The sequence below is a fragment of the Symphalangus syndactylus genome, chromosome 15, assembly GCF_028878055.3.
Source record: "Symphalangus syndactylus isolate Jambi chromosome 15, NHGRI_mSymSyn1-v2.1_pri, whole genome shotgun sequence".
Classification (NCBI taxonomy): domain Eukaryota; kingdom Metazoa; phylum Chordata; class Mammalia; order Primates; family Hylobatidae; genus Symphalangus; species Symphalangus syndactylus.
In genome coordinates, this window is record NC_072437.2 from 89,482,098 (window position 1) to 89,501,509 (window position 19,412).

Genomic DNA, 19,412 nt, shown 5'->3' on the forward strand with positions numbered 1-19,412 from the left:
TTTTAGGTTCACAGCAAAATTGAGCAGAAAGTATAGAGATTGCCTGTGCACCTCATGACCTCCACATGCATGGCCTCCCCATTACCAGCATCCCCCACCAGAGTGTTACGCTTGTTACAATCAGTGAACCTACATTGGCACGTCACTATCACCTGAAGTCCATAGTTTAGGGTTCACTCTTGGTGTTGTACATTCTATGGATTTGGACAAGTATATAAAGACATGTATCTACCATTGTAGCGTCATATAGAATAGTTTCACTGCTCTAAATAGCCTCTGTGCTCTACCTGTTCATCCCTTATCACCGTGTCTGAAATAAGCCCACTTAGCCTTCGGTAGCTTCCTTGCCTTCTGACTCAACATGTCTCAAGTTCATCTTGTACTTTTCCTGTCCCAGTCCTGGAATCAGCCATTTTTTTAGTGAGGAACAATATTCAGAGATAGCTAAGAAGTATATATAAATGTGTTTGTATTTTTTAAAAGAGAATAAATCATAAGTTCATATAATATTTCTTATTCAATTTTAACTTTACGGGATTTTTACTTTTTGGTTTTTGTACTTGATTCTTTTATCTTAGGCTGAAAATCTTGGTTGTTAAAACATTGGCATAGTTCCTCATTTGCTTTATCCTATGGTTTATTTAAATGGTTCCAAAATAATGAGCAATACTAAATAACAATAAGACTACTGAATGAGATTTTAGATTTCTTTGCAACTCTCTTTGTCCTTAGAATATATTCTACCAGTGATGGGGGTGAGACTTCCCCCTTGTCATAGTTCCCATTTTGGAATCCTATAATATTTTTACATATTAAAAATACATAAAATTTTTGCTCAGGCATGGTGGCTGACACCTGTAATCCCAGCATTTTGGGAGGCCAAGGTGGAAGGATCACTTGAGCCTAGGAGTTTGAGACCAGCCTGGGCAACAAAGTGAGACATTGAAACGTTGAAAATGTTGTGTTTTAAAGGCACTCGAAATCGTTCTAATTGTGTGATTATGTCACCAATTTGATAGTTAGGTTCATTCATTTTACTTTGTTTTCAATTTGGGGGATTTTTTAAAAAATAATTTGAGATATATATGTGTATGTATATGTATATATATTTTTAAGAGACGGTCTCACTGTGTCACCCAGGCTGGAGTGCAGCGGCTTCAACGTGGCTCACTGCAGCTTCAATTTCCTGGACTCAAGCAATCCTCCTGTGTCAGCCTCCCATGTAGCTGGAACCACAGGCATGTGCCACCATGCCCAACTAATTATTTTAGTTTCTGTAGAGATGAGGTCTCACTTTGTTGCCCAGGCTCAAGTGATCCTCCCTCCTTGGCCTCCCAAAGTGCTGGAATTACAGGCATGAGCCACTGTGCCTGGCCACAAATTTTTGTACCTTTTAATATGTAAAGATATTACAAAATTCTAAAATAGGAACTATGACAAGGGAGAAGTCTCACTGCCATCACTGTCCCCTCACCTTGCCACTTTGGTTAGATCTTAATCCTTCTAGTGCTTCCCTTTCTAAATATGAGTGCATACATGCACATGCACACACATACATACACATTTGTATTTCTCTCTGTTTCTTACACAAAGGTAGTATAGCTTATAAACTCATATGCCTTGGCTGCCCCCTCCACACACACTTGATAATATATCCTGGTGTCTGTGTATAAAGATCTCCATTTTTACCCCAGCTGCATAATATTCTATTGTGTGGATGTAGCATAGTTAATTTAGTAAGTCCCCTATTGATAGACGTTGGGGTTATTTTCAAAATTTAGCTATTAAAATAACATGGAGTGACTAGCCTTGGGCATGTGTCATTTTGTATTTTTGCCTGTGTGTCTCTGGGTGGATCTTTAGAAATAGGGTTGCTAGGCTTTGTCAACCAGAGAAGCTTGTTAGAGACTCCATGCCTAGGGCTTTTACTGGTCATGTAGGCAGATCTACCTGGGACATTCCAAAATTCCAGACTCCCAGAAGGAAAGCAGGTATTCAGTGTAAGCCACATTGTTTGAACAGTTAAGGCACAGTGAGCCACTCTTATCAGTTAATGGTGGGAACCTTCCCAAAATCCAAATTCCCAGACACTATGCCAACTTTCTAAGCAGACTTTCAGAGGATCACAGTCAGAGCTGCTGTATTAACTCTTTTTGCACAGCACCATTTTGATTTCTTCTTGAACTATCTATTAATAGTTCCATTCAAATTTTGCCCATTTTTCTATTAGGTTTGGGATCCTTTTCTTCTTGATTGCTCTTTTTATATTAGAGATTTGGGCCCTTTGTGACATAAGTTGCAGATATTTTTTTCCAGTTTATCTTTTGGCTTTGCTCATAATATTTGTTGTGTTTTTGAGTCATAGCTTTTCCCACTCCAAGGTTACAAAGAAACTTTCCTATCTAAAGCTTATGTTTTCATTTTCTACATTTAGATCCCTAATTCATTTGGAATCTGTCCCGGTATACATTGTGAAATACAGATTCTATTTTCTTTTTCCAAATGGCTATCCAGTTTGTGCCAACATCATTTTTTTAAATTCATCTTTTCCTTATTCATTGGAAAAGCTACCTTCATCAGACATTTACTAAATTTCAATGTGCTTTTGGGTCTATTTCTCGACTTTGTGTTCTGTTCTGTTAGTCTATTTATGCACCAATACTACACTTTTAATTAAAGAAACTTTATAACATTTTTAAATATCTGGTAGGGCTCACCTCCTTATCACATACCATATTGTTCTTATTTTCAGAGTATTCTTGGCTCTTTTTGCTTATTTATTTTTCCATATGAACACTTCTGGCTATAGAAAATGTGTGTTGATATTTTTTAAATATATAGATTTATTTTATTAATTTAGGAGCAAGAAGTGACATCTTTAAGTTTTAAGTCTTACTGTCCAATAATACAGTATGTCCTTCATTTGGTTAAGTTCACTTTTGTGTCTTTCAGCACTGTCTTCACATTTTCCTCAGATGGGATTTGCATATTTCTTATTACATTTATGCCCTGTTTTTTCATTGTAAATTCCCCATTTAATTTTGAGAAACAATCCTTAATGCTTACATGATAGATTTGATGTTGAAACCCGGCATGTGTTTATTGGTGACCACTCAGGCCAAGTAACAATCCTCAAACTGGAGCAAGAAAACTGCACCCTGGTCACAACATTCAGAGGACACACAGGTAGGATTAACAGTAAAATCGTCATGTGCTGATAGCACAGGGAGATATCGCCTGCTGCATCTCCTGATGTTCAGATATGTTTTGAAAGTGGCAAAGTACAATCCATGCTTGTGCAAAGATACACATGATATGCTTAACTGATTTCAAAATGGTTCAGTAAGATATAACGTCAAACATTTTTCTGTATAATCCAAACAAAAGAGAAACCAATCTATTTTGAAAATGTTGATAATTTGGTTCTCTGTCATATTGCACCAGAGAAAGCCAGTGTTGGCATACATTAATGAGGCATTGTTTGAGACCATGTGGCCTTGGACGGCTCAAACCCCAGAAGGCCAAAAAGGCAGCTGCCTCGGTCTGACCTTGCCCTTCCTGGAGTTAGAAGATGGTGTACAAGAAAGATTCCCACTTCCAAGTCAAATGAAAAGACAGATATACTCTTCATGAATAGCTAGACTTTGTGAAAAAGGTCAAGTTCCTCTCCAACTTTCCTTCTTTCACATCCTTTTCAGATTAAAACCTAAGGTCCCCTTTATGTTATTGCTCTGCTCAGGGTCATTTAAGCAAGGTAAAATAAAATATTCATGCTTAGCCTTTGAAAGACTTGATAGATGATAATGATTAATTTTTTACTAGTAGTTTTAACATGTACTATTGACTCTAGAACATATCGATCCTAGAAAATGAATCATCGCCAGTTTTCATGGTTCTTAAAGGGCTTTTCCATTTTCTACCCATGATTTTGTGTAAAACAGGAGAATACTGAGTTTAGATGTCGTATAAGAAAAAAAGTAAGGGAAAGAGGATGTAAAGCTGGATAGTACCTGGATCATAAGGGGCTTCCTAAAGGGAAAAATTGGAATGCTAGAATAAGAAACATATAGTAAGGACAAAATTGAATCCAAGGAAGAAGATTCATAAAAGATCATCTTTATTATTTATGCCTTTGGGAGGAAGAACACATGGAAATATCCCCTGTGGATAGGACCCTGGTCTTCCCTGACTGAATTTCTTTTTTAGCCACTTACACCCTCACCTACACTTTGGCCAAGACTGGGCCTGGGGTTCTTGGGGGGACCCAGAACTGTCCCACCTCAGAAGTCTTAAACTTCTGTGCGTCACTGCAGACTTCAGCCTCCTCATCCTCCAATTCCCTATACCTTTCTTCATTCCACTTACTCTTTCCCCTTGTGGCGCATTCCAGCCCGCGGTCCCTCCATTTTCCCAGCGTCTCATCCCCTGCATCACCTTTCCTCCCAGTGGTGCGTCGCTTCACCCACGCCTTCCCAGCGTTCTCAGTTCTGTGAATGTAAATATTCTGTCTTTTTGGCAAGCCTGTCTGATTCAGACTAACTCTCCACCTTTTCTTCTTGTGCAGCCAGCTGCTGGGTCTACAGTAGTCACGCTGCCTTGAGGCTTAGACCATTATTACCATTGCACACTCACGATTTCCTGTGCAGACTCATGAAGTTGCCTAATAATCCCTCTCCCTGTCCTCAGTTCACTCCTTCTCCCAGGCCCCTAAACAGAGACCTTCACCATCTTTCCCAAGCCCCCGTCGCCATCTCATTCCTTGCCTCTTCCTTCAAAAGCTATCAGATAGAAGCTTTAAAAAAAAAAAACAAAAAAACCACACATATTTCTTGCCCACTGTATATCCCCCCCATCCCAACAAACAAACTTTTTCTCTCCCCACTTCTCTTCTCAGTGCAGGAGAGCTGCCTTCCTCCAGCCCATTCTTCTCAGTGCAGGAGAGCTACTTTCCTCTGGCCCCAGGCTATTCGCAGGGTCTCCACACCAAAATGGATTGCCTTGATCTCTCTTTTGACTAACTCATTCTTCTCAATTTATTAACATGCTTATGTTTTTTGCCTCTAGTAGAAAAACAACACCCTCTCAATCCCGTGTCTTACAGCAAGTTCCTTCTTATTCTCAATAGCAATGCTTCTTTTTAAAAAAATTGTGGTAAAATGTATAAAACATAAAATTTACCATTTTAACCATTTTTAAATGTGCCGTTCAATGACATTAACTACATTCACACTGTTGTGCAATCATCACCATCCATCACAGAACCTTTTCCATCTTGTGAAACTGAAACTCTGTTCCCTTGGACATTAACTCCCCATTCTCCCTCCCGACCCCCCAATCCCTGGAAACTGTTACTCTGCTTTCTGTTTCTATGAATTTGACTAGTCTAGGTGACTCATAGGAGTGGAATCATGCAGTATTTGTCCTTTTGTGACTGGCTTATTTCACTCAGCATAATGTCCTCAAGGTTCATCCAAGTTGTAGCAAACAACCGTGTTTCTTAAAAGAATATAATTTTCCCAGCTGCTTCATATTTTTCACTTCCAATTTGCCTTCCAACTCCCTGCAATCTGGTTTGTCGTTATTACGCCACTGAAACTGCTGTCCCCGAGGTGACCAGTGGCCTGCTGGGACACGTTGTAAACCTCGTCGTACTTAACTTTTCAGCAGCATTTTACATTGTGGCCATTCCTTCTGGCTGTAACGGCCTTCCTTTGGCTTTTCTTCTATGATGCTGCTGGCTTTCTCAGGCTCCACTGTGTTCTGTGGTTTCGCAGGATCTTCCCTGGATCCCCTTCTCTTTATGCTCTGTGCTGTCCCTTGCCATCTCAGCCATTCCTCCCAGTCCCAGAGTAAAATTGTCATTGTCCTCAAGTTCTTCACAACCCAGTGAGAGAGACAAAAGCTAAAGCACAGTTCTAGTGCATCATGGCAAGGGCTGGTGGGGAGCAAGCACCTTGCGTTTCTGGGAACACAGAAGGGCCGCCCACTCCAAGGAAGTGGAGGCAGTTAGTGACAGCCTCCTCGGGAGTCTGCCTGACCTCAGATCTTTGGGGATGTGTAAGTATTGAGTTCATAGAAAACAACTGAGAAGAGCATCTCAGGCAGAGAAAACCAGCGTGTTCAAGGCAAGGAGATGTGCGAGAGCAGGGCTCTTGAGAACTGCCAGTCACTCTTTTTCAGCGGGAACACTGGGTATGAGGGAGGGAGAGGGGAGGTCAGGGTGGAGGGGCAGCCAGAAGGCAAGAGTCACTTCCCATCACTGAGACCATGCTGGGCATTATCCCGATGTCGCTGAGAGACCATTAAAGAGTTTGAAGCAAAGAAGGTAACCTGATTGGATTTTAAAAGGTTGTCTGGCAGTAGAGAGTGGAATTGGAAAGCTTGTAGGGAACTGTCCCTTGAGATGGGACTGTGACAGTGGGAAAACAAGGAGTGGATGGATTCAAGGTAGGATTCAGAGGTGCATTCCACAGGCCTGGTGATGGACCTGATGGTTCCCAGGTTTGCTTTAGGCAGAGGTGGCTTTCAGCCTGACTTCTTGACTCTAAAGTAATCAGGCACTCACCCACTCACTGTATGGTGGCTGATAGGAGCCCTGTGAGTTTTGTATTGTTGACTCCAGGTCAGAAAAGGGACAGTAGCGGCTTCTAAGCACTCTTGTCAGCCACATGTGGTTCAAAGGTCCCATGTTTTGCAGGCTTGTTCTGATATGAAATATGACCTTGGCATTGTGTCTTATCTTTCCTAAAGAGTTTAAAGCATTTTCACTTTATTTTTATCAAGAAATATATTTGAGAAAAACAGGAAATGGCCCAGGAAGGTCACTAACTAACAGGAAGGCAAATGTAGCAGGTCAGATGGTTACCTTATTATTGTTCCTAAACAGTAGTATCTGCCCATCACTAATGTGGCTACAACACAACTCATTCCTGTAAAGCTAGAGTGAGGACCTTTAAGAGAGTCCATGGTGATTTAGACATATTGTTGAGCTCTTCCTAAGTAGTAGGCTCGTTCTGGGCCATGGGAGGTCCCAAACACAGCAAGTCTCAGTTCTGCACAAGAGATTTTTGTAAGGACAAAATGAACACCCTAAAGTTAATCCATTTCCATTAAAGGGCAGCTTTGGAGGTCCCATCACTCCAGATCCAAACTCAGAAGCAGACAGGTCTTCAGTATGTGTCCAGAGTCGTAGCCCTTCACCCCATCATTCTCTCTTACAGTACAGAAGGTCGTACAAAAATGTGGGTTAATGAGGGAATCGACCTAGTAGTCATGCCCAGAGGCCAAAGCATAACATTTTTCTAATCCCTAGGGATTTAGGAAACCAGTTTTATGTTCTTATGCTCCCTCTACTGGTTTTCTTTCTGGAGCTAAATGCCAGATATCATAGTTCTTTGCTATTTCTGCAGAAAGTAGAATGTATTTCTATGAAAAAGTCAAAAAGTAACTTGAACAGAGGAGAATTTTTTTTTTTTTTTTTTTTTTGAGACAGAATCTCGCTCTGTCGTCCAGGCTGGAGTGCAGTGGCATGATCTTGGCTCACTCCAACCTCCATCTCCCAGGTTCAAGCAATTCTCCTGCCTCAGCCTCCCGAGTAGCTGGGGCCACAGGTGCCCGCCACCATGGCCGGCTAATTTTTGTATCTTTAGTAGAGGCAGGGTTTTACCATGTTGGCCAGGCTGGTCTCAAACTCCTGACTTCAAGTGATCTACCTACCTCAGCCTCCCAAAGTGTTGGGATTACAGGCATGAGCCACCGCACCTGGCCAAAAATCATATTTTGACCATTGGAAATTAATAATGTTAGTACAGTCTTTTTTATTTCTAATAAATTATTTTATTAGCATGAACATATTTGAAACAGGAGGGCTTGAATGTAAATCTGCCAAAGCATACTAATTACTGAATAATTAAATACAGACTTGTTCATGAGCTGTTAGGGGACTCACTGAAGGGAACAGTGTAACTATAACAAGAATAACTAAACAAACTAAGAAAGTCACAGTTCAGTGTAAAGATGCAAGTTCATATAATTTAGAACTTCAATTTTTGTTTACAGTGGAGACTCACACAGATCCAGTTTATATAAAGTGCAGGTCAAGAGATGTGAATTGTCATCCATAGTCAGTCATCCGCTCTCTCTATATATGATGGTGCCAGGAAATGTGGGTGAATAAAACAAGCATAATCTTTGCCCTTATCCATCTTCCAGCCAGCATGGAATGCATGCATTAGACCAGTAGTTACAGAGAATTCATCCAAACACTATGAGTAGCAGGTGCCGCGGAGCCCTGATGTGCACAGAGGCTTCTTTGGAAGCAAATAATAAAAGGTCCACTCCTCTTGCAGATAATTAAAGGGAGACTTCCCAAATAAGTGTGTTTTTGTTTTTGTTTTGAGACAGAGTCTCACTCTGTCACCCAGGCTGGAGTGTAGTGGCACAATCTCAGCTCACTGCAACCTCCATCTCTTGGGCTCAAGCAATTCTCCTGCCTCAGCCTCCTGAGTAGCTGGGATTACAGGTGCATGCCACCACACCCATCAAAGTTTTTTTATTTTTAGTAAAGATGGGGTTTCACTATGTTGGTCAGGCTGGTCTTAAACTCCTGACTTCAGGTGATCCGCCCACCTCAGCCTCCCAAAGTGCTGGGATTACAGGCGTGAGCCACTGTGCTCAGCCAGAAGTGGTGTTTAAATAGCACCTTAAGGAGAAAAAGGAGTTACGTAGGTGGTGGGAACATTCCAGACCTGCAGAACAGCAGCCTAGAGTGGGAAAATGTTAGCAACCACACAAAGGCAAGTGACCTTACAAGTAGTGGTAGGAGCTTCAGGCATTATTCTCAGGTTGGTGGGAAACCAGTGATGAAGTTTAAACAGAGTAGTGACATGGTTTGCATTTTAATAAGCTACTGTGGCAGCAGTAGGTGGTAGATTGACTGGGAACAGAATGGATGGAGGGAAACTGTTTAGGAGGCTACTGCTGGAGTCCCTCGGAAAGCTGACTTTGTTTGGACTGGGGGACAGCAGTGTGTGTGGAGACAAGTGGAGGAGATTTAAGATCTGTTTGGAGAACAGGGGTCAGCAGCATTTGGTAACTGCCTGGGGTAGCAGTGACTCCCAAGGCTTCTGTCTGGAGCATGTATTGGCTGGGGATGGCATTTCCTGAAACCTGGAGTACTGCTGGGAGAGCAAGTCTGGGAGAGAATAGCACTGTGCTTGAACTGAACCCTTCCCTGGGGTGGCAGCAAAGAGACAGCTGGGTGAAGAGTTATGGATCTCAGGAAGAAGGTATAGTCTAGAGATGGAGGGCATTTAGCTTGACAAAAACCCTTGTCACTTCACTCTAGAGCAAAATGCAACAATCAAAAGGTCAGATATTTTATTCAACAGGCTCTTAGTCTCCTTTAGCCTCGTGTTGGCCTGCACATACTACCCTTGAGGGTGTGTTGTGACACTCCCTCTGCTGAGTTACCAGATCACACTCTGGGAAAGACAGACCCAGCAGTTTCCAACCCTGATTTTGTAACACTCCACGTGGTCATTCACTTTTGCAAGGTATGTGGTAAAAGTGTCAAAAAAAATTGTTCCCTAAGCATTTTGGTAATATATATTAAATTTCTAAAAATCTTTATACTCTCTGATTCATTTCTACGTTTGGGATTCTCTTCTAACTAATTGGAAACGTGAACAAAGTTGTATGTGTAAAAATGTTCATTTTAGAAAAATTTATACTTAAAAGTTGAGAAAAATCTAAAAATAGTTGAAATAAGATACATACGTGGGAGATATTAGCCAAGCACTAACAGTTATATTTCTGAGTATATAATAGTATACATTGTATAATTATGAAAACTTTTATTTAAAAAATATTTTGGCAGTTTTTTACTTTGATAAAATACGTGTAACCTGAACTTTACTGTTTCAACCTTCTAAGTGTACAAGTAATGCACAAGTCAATGACATAAAGTACATTCACAGTGTTGTACAGACATCGCCACTGTCCATTTCCAGAACTTTTTCATCATCCTTAATAGAAGACCTGTGCCCACTAAAGAATAACTAGAAAACTTTATTTATTTTTTTAAATTTTATTATTATACTTTAGGTTTTAGGGTATATCTGCACAACGTGCAGGTTTGTTACATATGTATCCATGTGCCGTGTTGGTTTGCTGTATATCTCCTAATGCTGTACCTCCCCCCTCCCCCCACCCCACAACAGTCCCCGGAGTGTGATGTTCCCCTTCCTGTGTCCATGAGTTCTCATTGTTCAATTCCCACCTATGAGTGAGAACATGCGGTGTTTGGTTTTTTGTCCTTGCGATAGTTTACTGAGAATGATGTTTTCCAGTTTCATCCATGTCCCTACAAAGGACATGAACTCATCATTTTTTATGGCTGCATAGTATTCCATGGTGTATATGTGCCACATTTTCTTAATCCATTCTATCGTTGTTGGAAAACTTTATTTTTAAGAATTAAACCATTTTTATTTTAAAAATTATTCTGTAGGTCATATTAGGGAGGTCAAAGGAAGGGAGAAGCTTAAAATGAAACACTGAAAGGGACCAGAAAGATGGATTAACTTGAAATGAAGTCAAATGAAATGGAAGAAATGCTTTTTGTCATTTAAAATAGAAACACTGGAAAACCACAAGCATTGAAACCACAAGCATTGAAGCTCTGCCCCCAGTGTGGGTTGGGGTATGAGATGTGTGTCTGCACTGCCTGGAATGCAGGGTAGCTGAAGGTGGTTGACTTCCTCTGCTGCCAGAAGTGTTAGGAGAAAGAACTATACAGTTCATCAGGAAGCCCTGTGTGCAGAGAGGTGCAGGAAAAATTCCCTCGGAATGGAGAGGCCGTTTCCATCAGCAGCTCTCCCCACTGCATCTCTGATCCTGGTGTCTTGCACAGCCTTCCCACCAGCCCCCATCCCAGGCTGTCCTGGATGCCTCTTGCTTATTGTCCTCCTGTTTCTCTCTGCCACTCAATGCAACAGATCAGTTGAGTAAACATTTACTGAGCACCTGCTGCATACCAGTCACTGTGTGCTGTGCTGGAATAGAAAGATACATAACCCAAAGTCTGCTGTGGGGACAGACTTATAATCCAACCAAGTTCAATATAGTGGGGTCTGTGTAACAATAGAGATATGCACAGAGACTGGAACTTCACCTGGATTGAAGGTGTTGGGAAGGCTTCCTGGAGGCAGAAAAAGTTACTTGGGTGATAAAAGGCAGGACAGGCATTCCAGACAGGGGAAGCAGTCACATATCCCGTAAGAGAATGGCTTGACCAAACATAACGTGCATGCTCTTCTTGTTCTCAAAAGTAATCCATCATCTTATCATTGTACATTTTTGGTAGGTAGAATCTAAGTCTTATTTCATTGTATCTGCTGAGCCTAGCACAGTTCCTCCACATAGAAGAGGCTCAATACATGCTTGTTGAACTGATTTGAAATGAATGCTGTGATTTATCATTTATAGGCCAACTTTCAAATGACCTCATTGTTAGGACATTTACGTAGAGCAGGCATGGGACCCCAGAGTATTTACTCCCTACACCATCCTAAACTTTTTCTTGTCTTGCAGCTTTTCCTTCTATCTCTTCCACTCTGGGCCCTGGGAGGGTCTTATGAATATACCCTGACTTGCTTTAACCAGATTATCTATTTCCCTTCCTAACTCTCTGTGTTACCAAGAACTCCCCTTCCTAGCCCTGACCCCTTCTGGCCTGATACAGTGTGACAAAGCTAGAGATTGGTCTTGTTTTTAAGACCTTAATTGATCTCATGATGGCTGGGATAGCATAGAATAAGCTGGTCACTGCCTTAAGGCTAACTCAACAAAGGACACTGTCACAGAGATTGTATAGATGAGGTTTCCTATACTGTAATCGTAGCTGACATTTGTTGAGTGGTGCTTCGCATGTGCTAGGCACTGTTCTGTGTGTTTATATATATTAACCCATTTAATCTCAACAATACTGTGGGTTAGGTACTATTATCATCCCTGTTTTACAGATGAGACTTCTGAGGCACAGAAGCATTAAGTAACTTGCCCAAGGTCCTATACCTAATAAAGATAGGGCTGGGATTTAAGACTAGATTCTGGTTCCAGAGCCTGTACACTTATAATACCATATCCAAACTTTCTCTTCTATCCCCATAAACCATCCTCATCCCATAGTCACCAACAAAGAAGGCAGAGAGCTGGCTCCTCATGGTGCAGTGTTTTTTTGTTTTGTTTTGTTTTGACACGGAGTCTCACTCTGTTGCCCAGGCTGGAGTGCAGTGGCATGATCTCTGCTCACTGCAACCCCTGCCTCTTGGGTTCAAGCGATTCTTCTGCCTCAGCCTCCCAAGTAGCTGGAACTACAGGCGTGTGCCACCACACCCAGCTAATTTTTGTATTTTTAGTAGAGACGGGGTTTCACCATATTGGCCAGGCTGGTCTCAAACTCCTGACCTCGTGTTCCGCCCGCCATGGCCTCCCAAAGTGCTGGGATTACAGGCGTGAGCTACCGCGCCCGGCCCCATGGTGCAGTGTTCTTAGATGTGTAGGTATATATTGGTCAGGGAAGTCTAAAGGTATCTTGTCACTTGGGTCATGGTAAGCCCTATTTCAATATTTCCATGTTGATTCTGACAGAATGAACAACCTTCCAATTAAGTCTTTTTAACTGAGTCAAGTAAGCCTTTCTAATCATTCTTTTTACCGGTGCCTACCACTATTAAATCTGATAACGACGCCTTAAAGAACCTAAGCTACCCATTTCACGTGTTATATAGGGGAAATCAAACACTTGCCACCTTTCTCTTATCTAGCCCCCCCCGCCGTTGGAGTGGCTTAGTCAGTCAAGCAAGACCATCTCAGAGATTGTCCTTGAGATGGGTATTCCATGACCTAAAGATGTGAGCAGTCGAATAGATGCAGGCATCACAGTAACAATAGTAGTCAGCCAGGCACATGCTTCCCATGCACTAGGTACTGTTTTGTGTGCTTATATATATTAACCCATTTAATATTAACTCATTTAATTAACCCATTTAATCTAATATTAACCCATTAATAGATGTCATATGCCTGTTTAATCTGCCAAGAACAAAGCCAAGGGCATTTCTTTCATATTCTCACTCCTTCATTCAATCATTTGCCCATTTGTCCAGGCTTATTGAGTGTTTGCTGTAGGTAAGCCAGGCAGAATTCTAGATTTTGGTGATCCTGTGGTGAAAAAGCCACAGTTCCAGCCCTCCTAGAGCTTCTATTCTACTGGGGCAGGAGACAATCAATTAAAAAAAAAAAAATAAGCAGGTGAGTGATGAGTGTAGTCAAGGAAAGGTGTTTCTGAGGAGGTGACCTTTAAGCAAGAACTTGTGTGAAGTGGAGAAAATGATCTTTATGTTTGCATTCATCTGCTCCTTCATTCATTCAGCAGACAATACAGTTTAACAGACAACACCGTGAGCGGCCTGTCTGCACCCATCACTGTGTTTGATTGCTGTTGTGGGGAATGTTGGTGGTCGGGGGTGAGGGCTGGGCTGCATGCAGTGGCTAACCACATATGCACTCGGGGAAGCCATGTTTATTCTTACATGAGCAGGAGTGTATACCAGCAGCATGGCGTGCAGGTTTAGGAAGATGCTAGGAAGCATAATCCAGAATAGTAGAGTTTGGGGTTCCCCCCACTTTTTGATCTTAAAAAAATCTTACTAAGAAGAGTCATGACAAATAAGAAAGTATTCTCCTGAAACAAATGTATGAGAGAAACTTCCCTGAAAGCTCTTAAGTATAGCACTTCATTAGAACAAACTGATAATCTCAATAAGAAAAATGTCAGATTCCAACAAATGTGAAGCTATTTTATGTTCTTTTCAGAATACGATATTTTTAATAATGTAAAAAATGAGTATTTCTGACATTCTTAAGTGTTTGCAGGCTTTGTGCACATCTTAAGTGGAAAAAATTATTATTGTTCTCAGTATATAAGGGTTTGATTTACAAAGGGACTACCATAGAAAATCTATTATAATATTTTATAGCCATACCACTACAGTAATCCTAATAACCCACATCTATACTGCACAACAAGTTTAGAGTGGTAGAATGGTCCTGTGTAATTGATCTAATTCTCACTACAACCCTATGAAGTAGGTAATGGCTGGGTTGATGTTACCATTCTTAGTAATAGTCGTAGTGATCATGGTGTTACCATCATCTGCATTTTACGGTTGAGGAAACTGACATTTAAGAACATAAGAAGTTTGCCCGGAATCTGTAAATTAAAATTCCCAAAGAGCAAACATAATTTTAAATTCTGATATTGTGGCCTAATTAAATCTGATATTCAAGAATAAAAAATCTAATTGAGCATTTGTAAACCCATTTCCTTCTCATCTGTTATTGTCAAGGGTGGGAGGTAGGGAGCATTTAAGAAAATGTGGTTAATATTTCCAAACAGTGCAATATTTTCCATTCTTCTTAGAATTATGTCTCCCTTTTGAAGGTCAATTTATTGTCCTTTTTATTTTCTTTTGGTCTTTACAGTAATTGATTTTATGGTACATGAAATGTTGGTGAAAAATGCTTAAAGGGTGGGAATTTCCTTGGAGCCAACTTTTTTCTCTTTGGAGACTTATTTGATTGTTCTTTCAATAAGAATTTATTGTATGCCAGGAACTGCACTAGGTCCTGTCTCTGCTGCATTCACATTTCTTTGGTGGGTAAGAGTCTTACCTTGTGACTGATGTCTGGTTGTGTCTGTCCTCTCAGGTGGGGTGACCGCTCTCTGTTGGGACCCAGTCCAGCGGGTGTTGTTCTCAGGCAGTTCAGATCACTCTGTCATCATGTGGGACATCGGTGGGAGAAAAGGAACAGCCATCGAGCTCCAAGGACACAAGTAAGGTTGCTGGTGCTTTCATAAAGACTCTGAGAAAAGATTCTCAGCTGACAGCTAGAACAAAGGAGTGCAGCCCAGTCTCTATGGCAGGATCTTAGCATGGGAAGGAACATGGCGGGAACACAAATACTGGCCACTTTGATTTATAACTTGTGTAAAACTGTGTTTATATACTTATACCCCATTTTATTCTACAGAGCATCTGAGAGTGCTTACAAAAACCATAAAATAAAGTAATGGCAGCGAATAAATAAAAGGTAAAAATTAGAACTGGGAAGAATATAACGGTAAAAATTTGAGAGTGAGGAAAAAAAGAGCTTAAAAATACAAGCTGTGAAGGCTTATAAAATTTATATAATTGAGTTCAAATGTGGCTTCAAGCTCCTTGGCAGCATACGGAAAAGAGGAGAGGTAAGATCCTTCACAGTACATTTTGTACTTGACCAAATATTTATTGAGTACTTGCCTTGATTCATGTCAGGCTTTTCTTCCTTAAAGGATAGATTTTAGGGGGCTGAGAGGAAGTACAGAGAAAGGCTTGCATTTCCTTGGAGCAGTTCTCAAACTTTGCTGGGTACAGAGAATCTCTGAGGAATTTGTGAAAAGATGCCCGGTCCCTGTCTGCTAAGATTCTGGTTGCCGTCAGGAGCGGTGTGGATCTGTGCTTTGACAAGCTTCCCAGGCAACTCCCCACTGGTGACCCTCAGCCCACACACTGAGATGCCTTGCTGTCCCTGGGGGCAAAACCTAATCTTTTTGCATAAAAGAATGTTAGATCTGCTTTACAACTCTAGTGCTCATCTGAATTGTTTTTTACTTGTTAAGTTTTCAAAACGATATTGAGCAACCCTTGACAGCCATAAACAAATGTTTGTAATGCTTCTATGAACTAACTGGTTTTAAGCAACATTAGCTTTTCCTGTAAATCTGCTTGGAAACTCTGGTTTCAAAATATTCTCTAAATAGTTAAATCTAGTTTGGAATTGTTGGACATAAACTAATTAAATTTTGGAGGGCCCATGTGCAAATACTTGTTTTAGTTTTAGAATTTAGTGTTAGAGAAGTAGCTACTAAGCCCTTCTTTCTCAAGTTGGAGAACAGAACAGCTGTCTGGGGTCACTCCTGGCTTGTGGGGCCACTCAGCCCTTGTCATCAGTTCATTAGAGGAATCATTCCCTTATGTTCATCTTTATGACAAGGGAACACACTTCCAGGTCCTGTAGAAGGAGTTCACATCATCCATGTAAAAGAAGAAAAAAGGAAGCCAGGGCTGGGTGCATTGGCTCACGCCTGTAATCCCAGCACTTTGGGAGGCCGAGGCGGGTGGATCACAAGGTCAAGAGTTTGAGACCAGCCTGGCCAACATGGTGAAACCCCGTTTCTACTAAGAATACAAAAAGTAGCTGGGCATAGTGGCACGTGCCTGTAATCCCAGCTACTCGGGAGGCTGAGGCAGGACAATCACTTGAACCTCGGAGGTGGAGGTTGTGGTGAGCCGAGATCACACCATTGCACTCCAGCCTGGGCAACAGAGCAAGACTCCGTCTCAAAAAAAAAAAAGCCAAAGCACAGTTGTGTTTAATAACACTATTATCATCTAATCTGCCAGGTAATTCCTGCCAACTTGGACTCTCTCAGAGAAATGAAATGCAGGTTTTGAATGAAGATGACTAATATTTACTGGACTCATTCAGTTTCACTCCTAACTAGTTTTATTTGTACACAGTGGTTAATAAAGACTGCAAGCACTCTTGCATGATTTCATGCACCAGATGCTGAACTGCAGCAGTGCTTAACACCAGCATCACTGTGTGCAAAGGGCCCTTGACCTGAATGGAAAATGTGGTTCTAGGAAACTTACGCCTACAGTTTGTTAAGAAAGGGAAAGCTATAAAGTTTAGATAAGTCTCTCAGTCCTAGAAAAATAAAACTTTAACAAATAGGTCTTCCAGTTTCTAAGTACAGACTTGTCCTTTTAGAAAATGGAATAGACCCTGCTTGGAGTCCATGCTGATAGAATCATGCCCTTAGAACTTGCACAGGTAAGCAGGCAGGCTGCTGAGATCAGGAGCCACCAGGCAGAAGTGGCTTTACACAGGATGAAGGGCAGAAGGCCTTTGCCTGGTGCTTTATTTAATTCAAGCTTAGTAATACATAAAGTGAGCTCTATGAGGGACTCCTTGTCATCAGGTTTTAACCCTGGGGAGGGGTTGCTGTGGTATCACAGAGCCAGGTCCTCCAAAATTTAATTTAAACTTCCTCAGCATCAGTCAGTGTCACTCTGTTAGAGTGAGTCTGAATGCCAGGGTGGGGATAGAGAAGCCCCTGGAGCCGCCAGAAGTAGGGAGATGGCATGGAAAGAAGGTTTTGGGATCATCTGGCAGAAAGGGAGACCACTTTCAGGCAGGCAGGGAAGAACTTTCGCAGCCGCCATTCCTTTACCCTGAAGGTCAGCTGCTGGCATTCAATGATTCTCATATTTGAGTACACCTAATATTTTGTAAAAGAGCTTTTAAAACACACAGACTCCATTTAATTTTGCAATAACACTATAAAAGAGAGAGCTCAGATATCATTTTTAGAAGAGAATATTGAGGTATTCAATATTAATATTCAATATTAAGACCCCAGCTGGTGGCTTAGGTCTCTGAACCTTAATTGAGTCCAGCAGGGAGCTGCTTAGCACCTTTCGTATACCCAGCCCTCAGTAAGGCACTGGGGGTACTAAAGTGAACATTTATTGACTAACACATGGTCCCCGACATGCCTGGTGATGTGTGCTGATGCTTAGGCCTCAAGGCTGCCCTTTGCTTTCCTACAGTTCCTGGTTAAAGTGACTGATGGTGGCCTGAGTTCCAAATTAGGGGCATAATTGGTGAGCCTGGAAACCGGGGAGAGCAGATTGGCCTCCCCAGGATAGGGAGACTACCTTTCCTTGGTATGGAAATGTCCAGCCATTCTGTTGAGGGACAGTTGCATATGTCTTCTGTTCTGAGTTCCACAGCTTCTTACCATCCTTCAGCAACAGAAAATGTGACATTTTTATAACTAGCTTGATTTGGTGTGTAAAAATCCCATAAAGCAGAGAAAGCTTTAGCACCAAAGAAAGTGATTGATGACAGTGAAACTGTTTCCAAGTCCAAAGGAAAAAAAGCTAAGAAAGTATTCTTTTATACAATATTATCTGCATTGGAAGCATTCTGGTGTATTTATTCCCTGTAGCAAGTAGATCGTGATTGTGTGCTGTGCTAGCTCTGTGGGAGGAAGGGCAAAAAAAAAAAAGGTTCCAGATTCTGGGACCAGTTATGTTTGCAAGCATCAGTTACTAGTTGGATGGTTATTACCGAAACATAAAGCTGGACACTTATTGTCCCATGCCTACCTTGTCATAGCTAATAACGGTACTTGGTCTTTTTAGAACCCTTTTAAATTCTTACATAATACTGTCATTTCATGACCAACTTCATGCACATAATTTTTCTTTCTAATAGTGTTTTCCTATCCTTCTAAGACTTGATGGTAATTTAATATAATCTGACTTAAAGCACCAGTAAAGATCTTTGCTATTCCTCATGTTGGAACCCTCCACCAAGACTGGATTCAGCAGCTTATGTGAGGCTAGGTCACAGCCATGACCCTTGGCACTTCCAGTCTGTGTATTTGCTTTCTCCTTCCAAAATCCAAGCTCTTGATTTCTCTCTTACTACTCTTACCACGCATGAGAATTTTGTTATAAGAGTCCTCAAAGCCTTTTGGTAAAGAAATAGGCCACTTGTAAATAAATATACATTGAGAGAATTTGTGCTTTTCCCCTTGTATCAAGTAAATTGCATTGAAAGTTATAAAAGGAGTAGAATTCTTGCATTCAGCTTCTGGGTTAGAGGACAGGAGGACAAGGATCAGTACAAATGACAGCTTTCTTTCTGCTCAAATCTGTGAGATTTAAGAGCATTTCCCACTGTGGTGCTAGGGAACTGTTAAGATAGAGGGGAAGAGATGTCTTTTTTATTTCTAACTATTTAGCTAAACATATAATAGATCAAAATATCAGCTATGAGAGTTTTCATAGAAGGTAGACTCTTCTCAAAGACAGAAGGGCTGGAAAATGTGGTCATTAGTGTGCAGGCCTCTGAGTCAGGTCAAACTATATTTGAGCTGGCCCTTCTGCCAATGGCCTACAGCCTCCGGCGAGGCACTGCACCTTTCTTATCTTCAGTTTTCTCATCTCTAAAATAAGGACAAAATTGGAAGGAAAAACCCTCACAAGGTTGTCAAAAAATATAAATGATGTAATGCATATAAAATAATCAGCCCAGGAGTACAGGCCTGTTAAATGACGGTTGTTAAGATTACTCTTGTTAATAAAAAATTCCAAGTCAAAAATCCTGCCTTGGGATCTGACTACTATTTCTATCTGTAGAATTTCCTGTGGAAATATTAACATATATTCATAACTCAGTCAACACGTGTTTACTGAGCTCCAGCTACATACCAGAGTTTGTGTTAGGTACTC

At 41.2% G+C, this 19,412-nt stretch overlaps 1 protein-coding gene across 24 annotated transcripts in view; it reads left to right on the plus strand.

The window, feature by feature from the left end:
- Positions 1–19,412, plus strand: part of WDFY2 (WD repeat and FYVE domain containing 2) — a 314,795-nt gene that overhangs the window by 272,312 nt on the left and 23,071 nt on the right. For 22 of the 24 annotated variants that reach the window (XR_010116081.1, XR_008651395.2, XR_010116070.1 and 19 more), the window contains 2 exons: positions 3,074–3,186; positions 14,773–14,899. Coding sequence is in view for 9 of the 24 variants with exons in the window: in XM_063619259.1 (XP_063475329.1) it covers positions 3,074–3,186; positions 14,773–14,899 (240 nt within the window). In the remaining 15 variants the exon portion in view is untranslated. The remainder of the gene's footprint in view (positions 1–3,073; positions 3,187–14,772; positions 14,900–19,412) is intronic. The other 2 variants (XR_010116082.1, XM_055244844.2) reach the window with 1 other exon arrangement.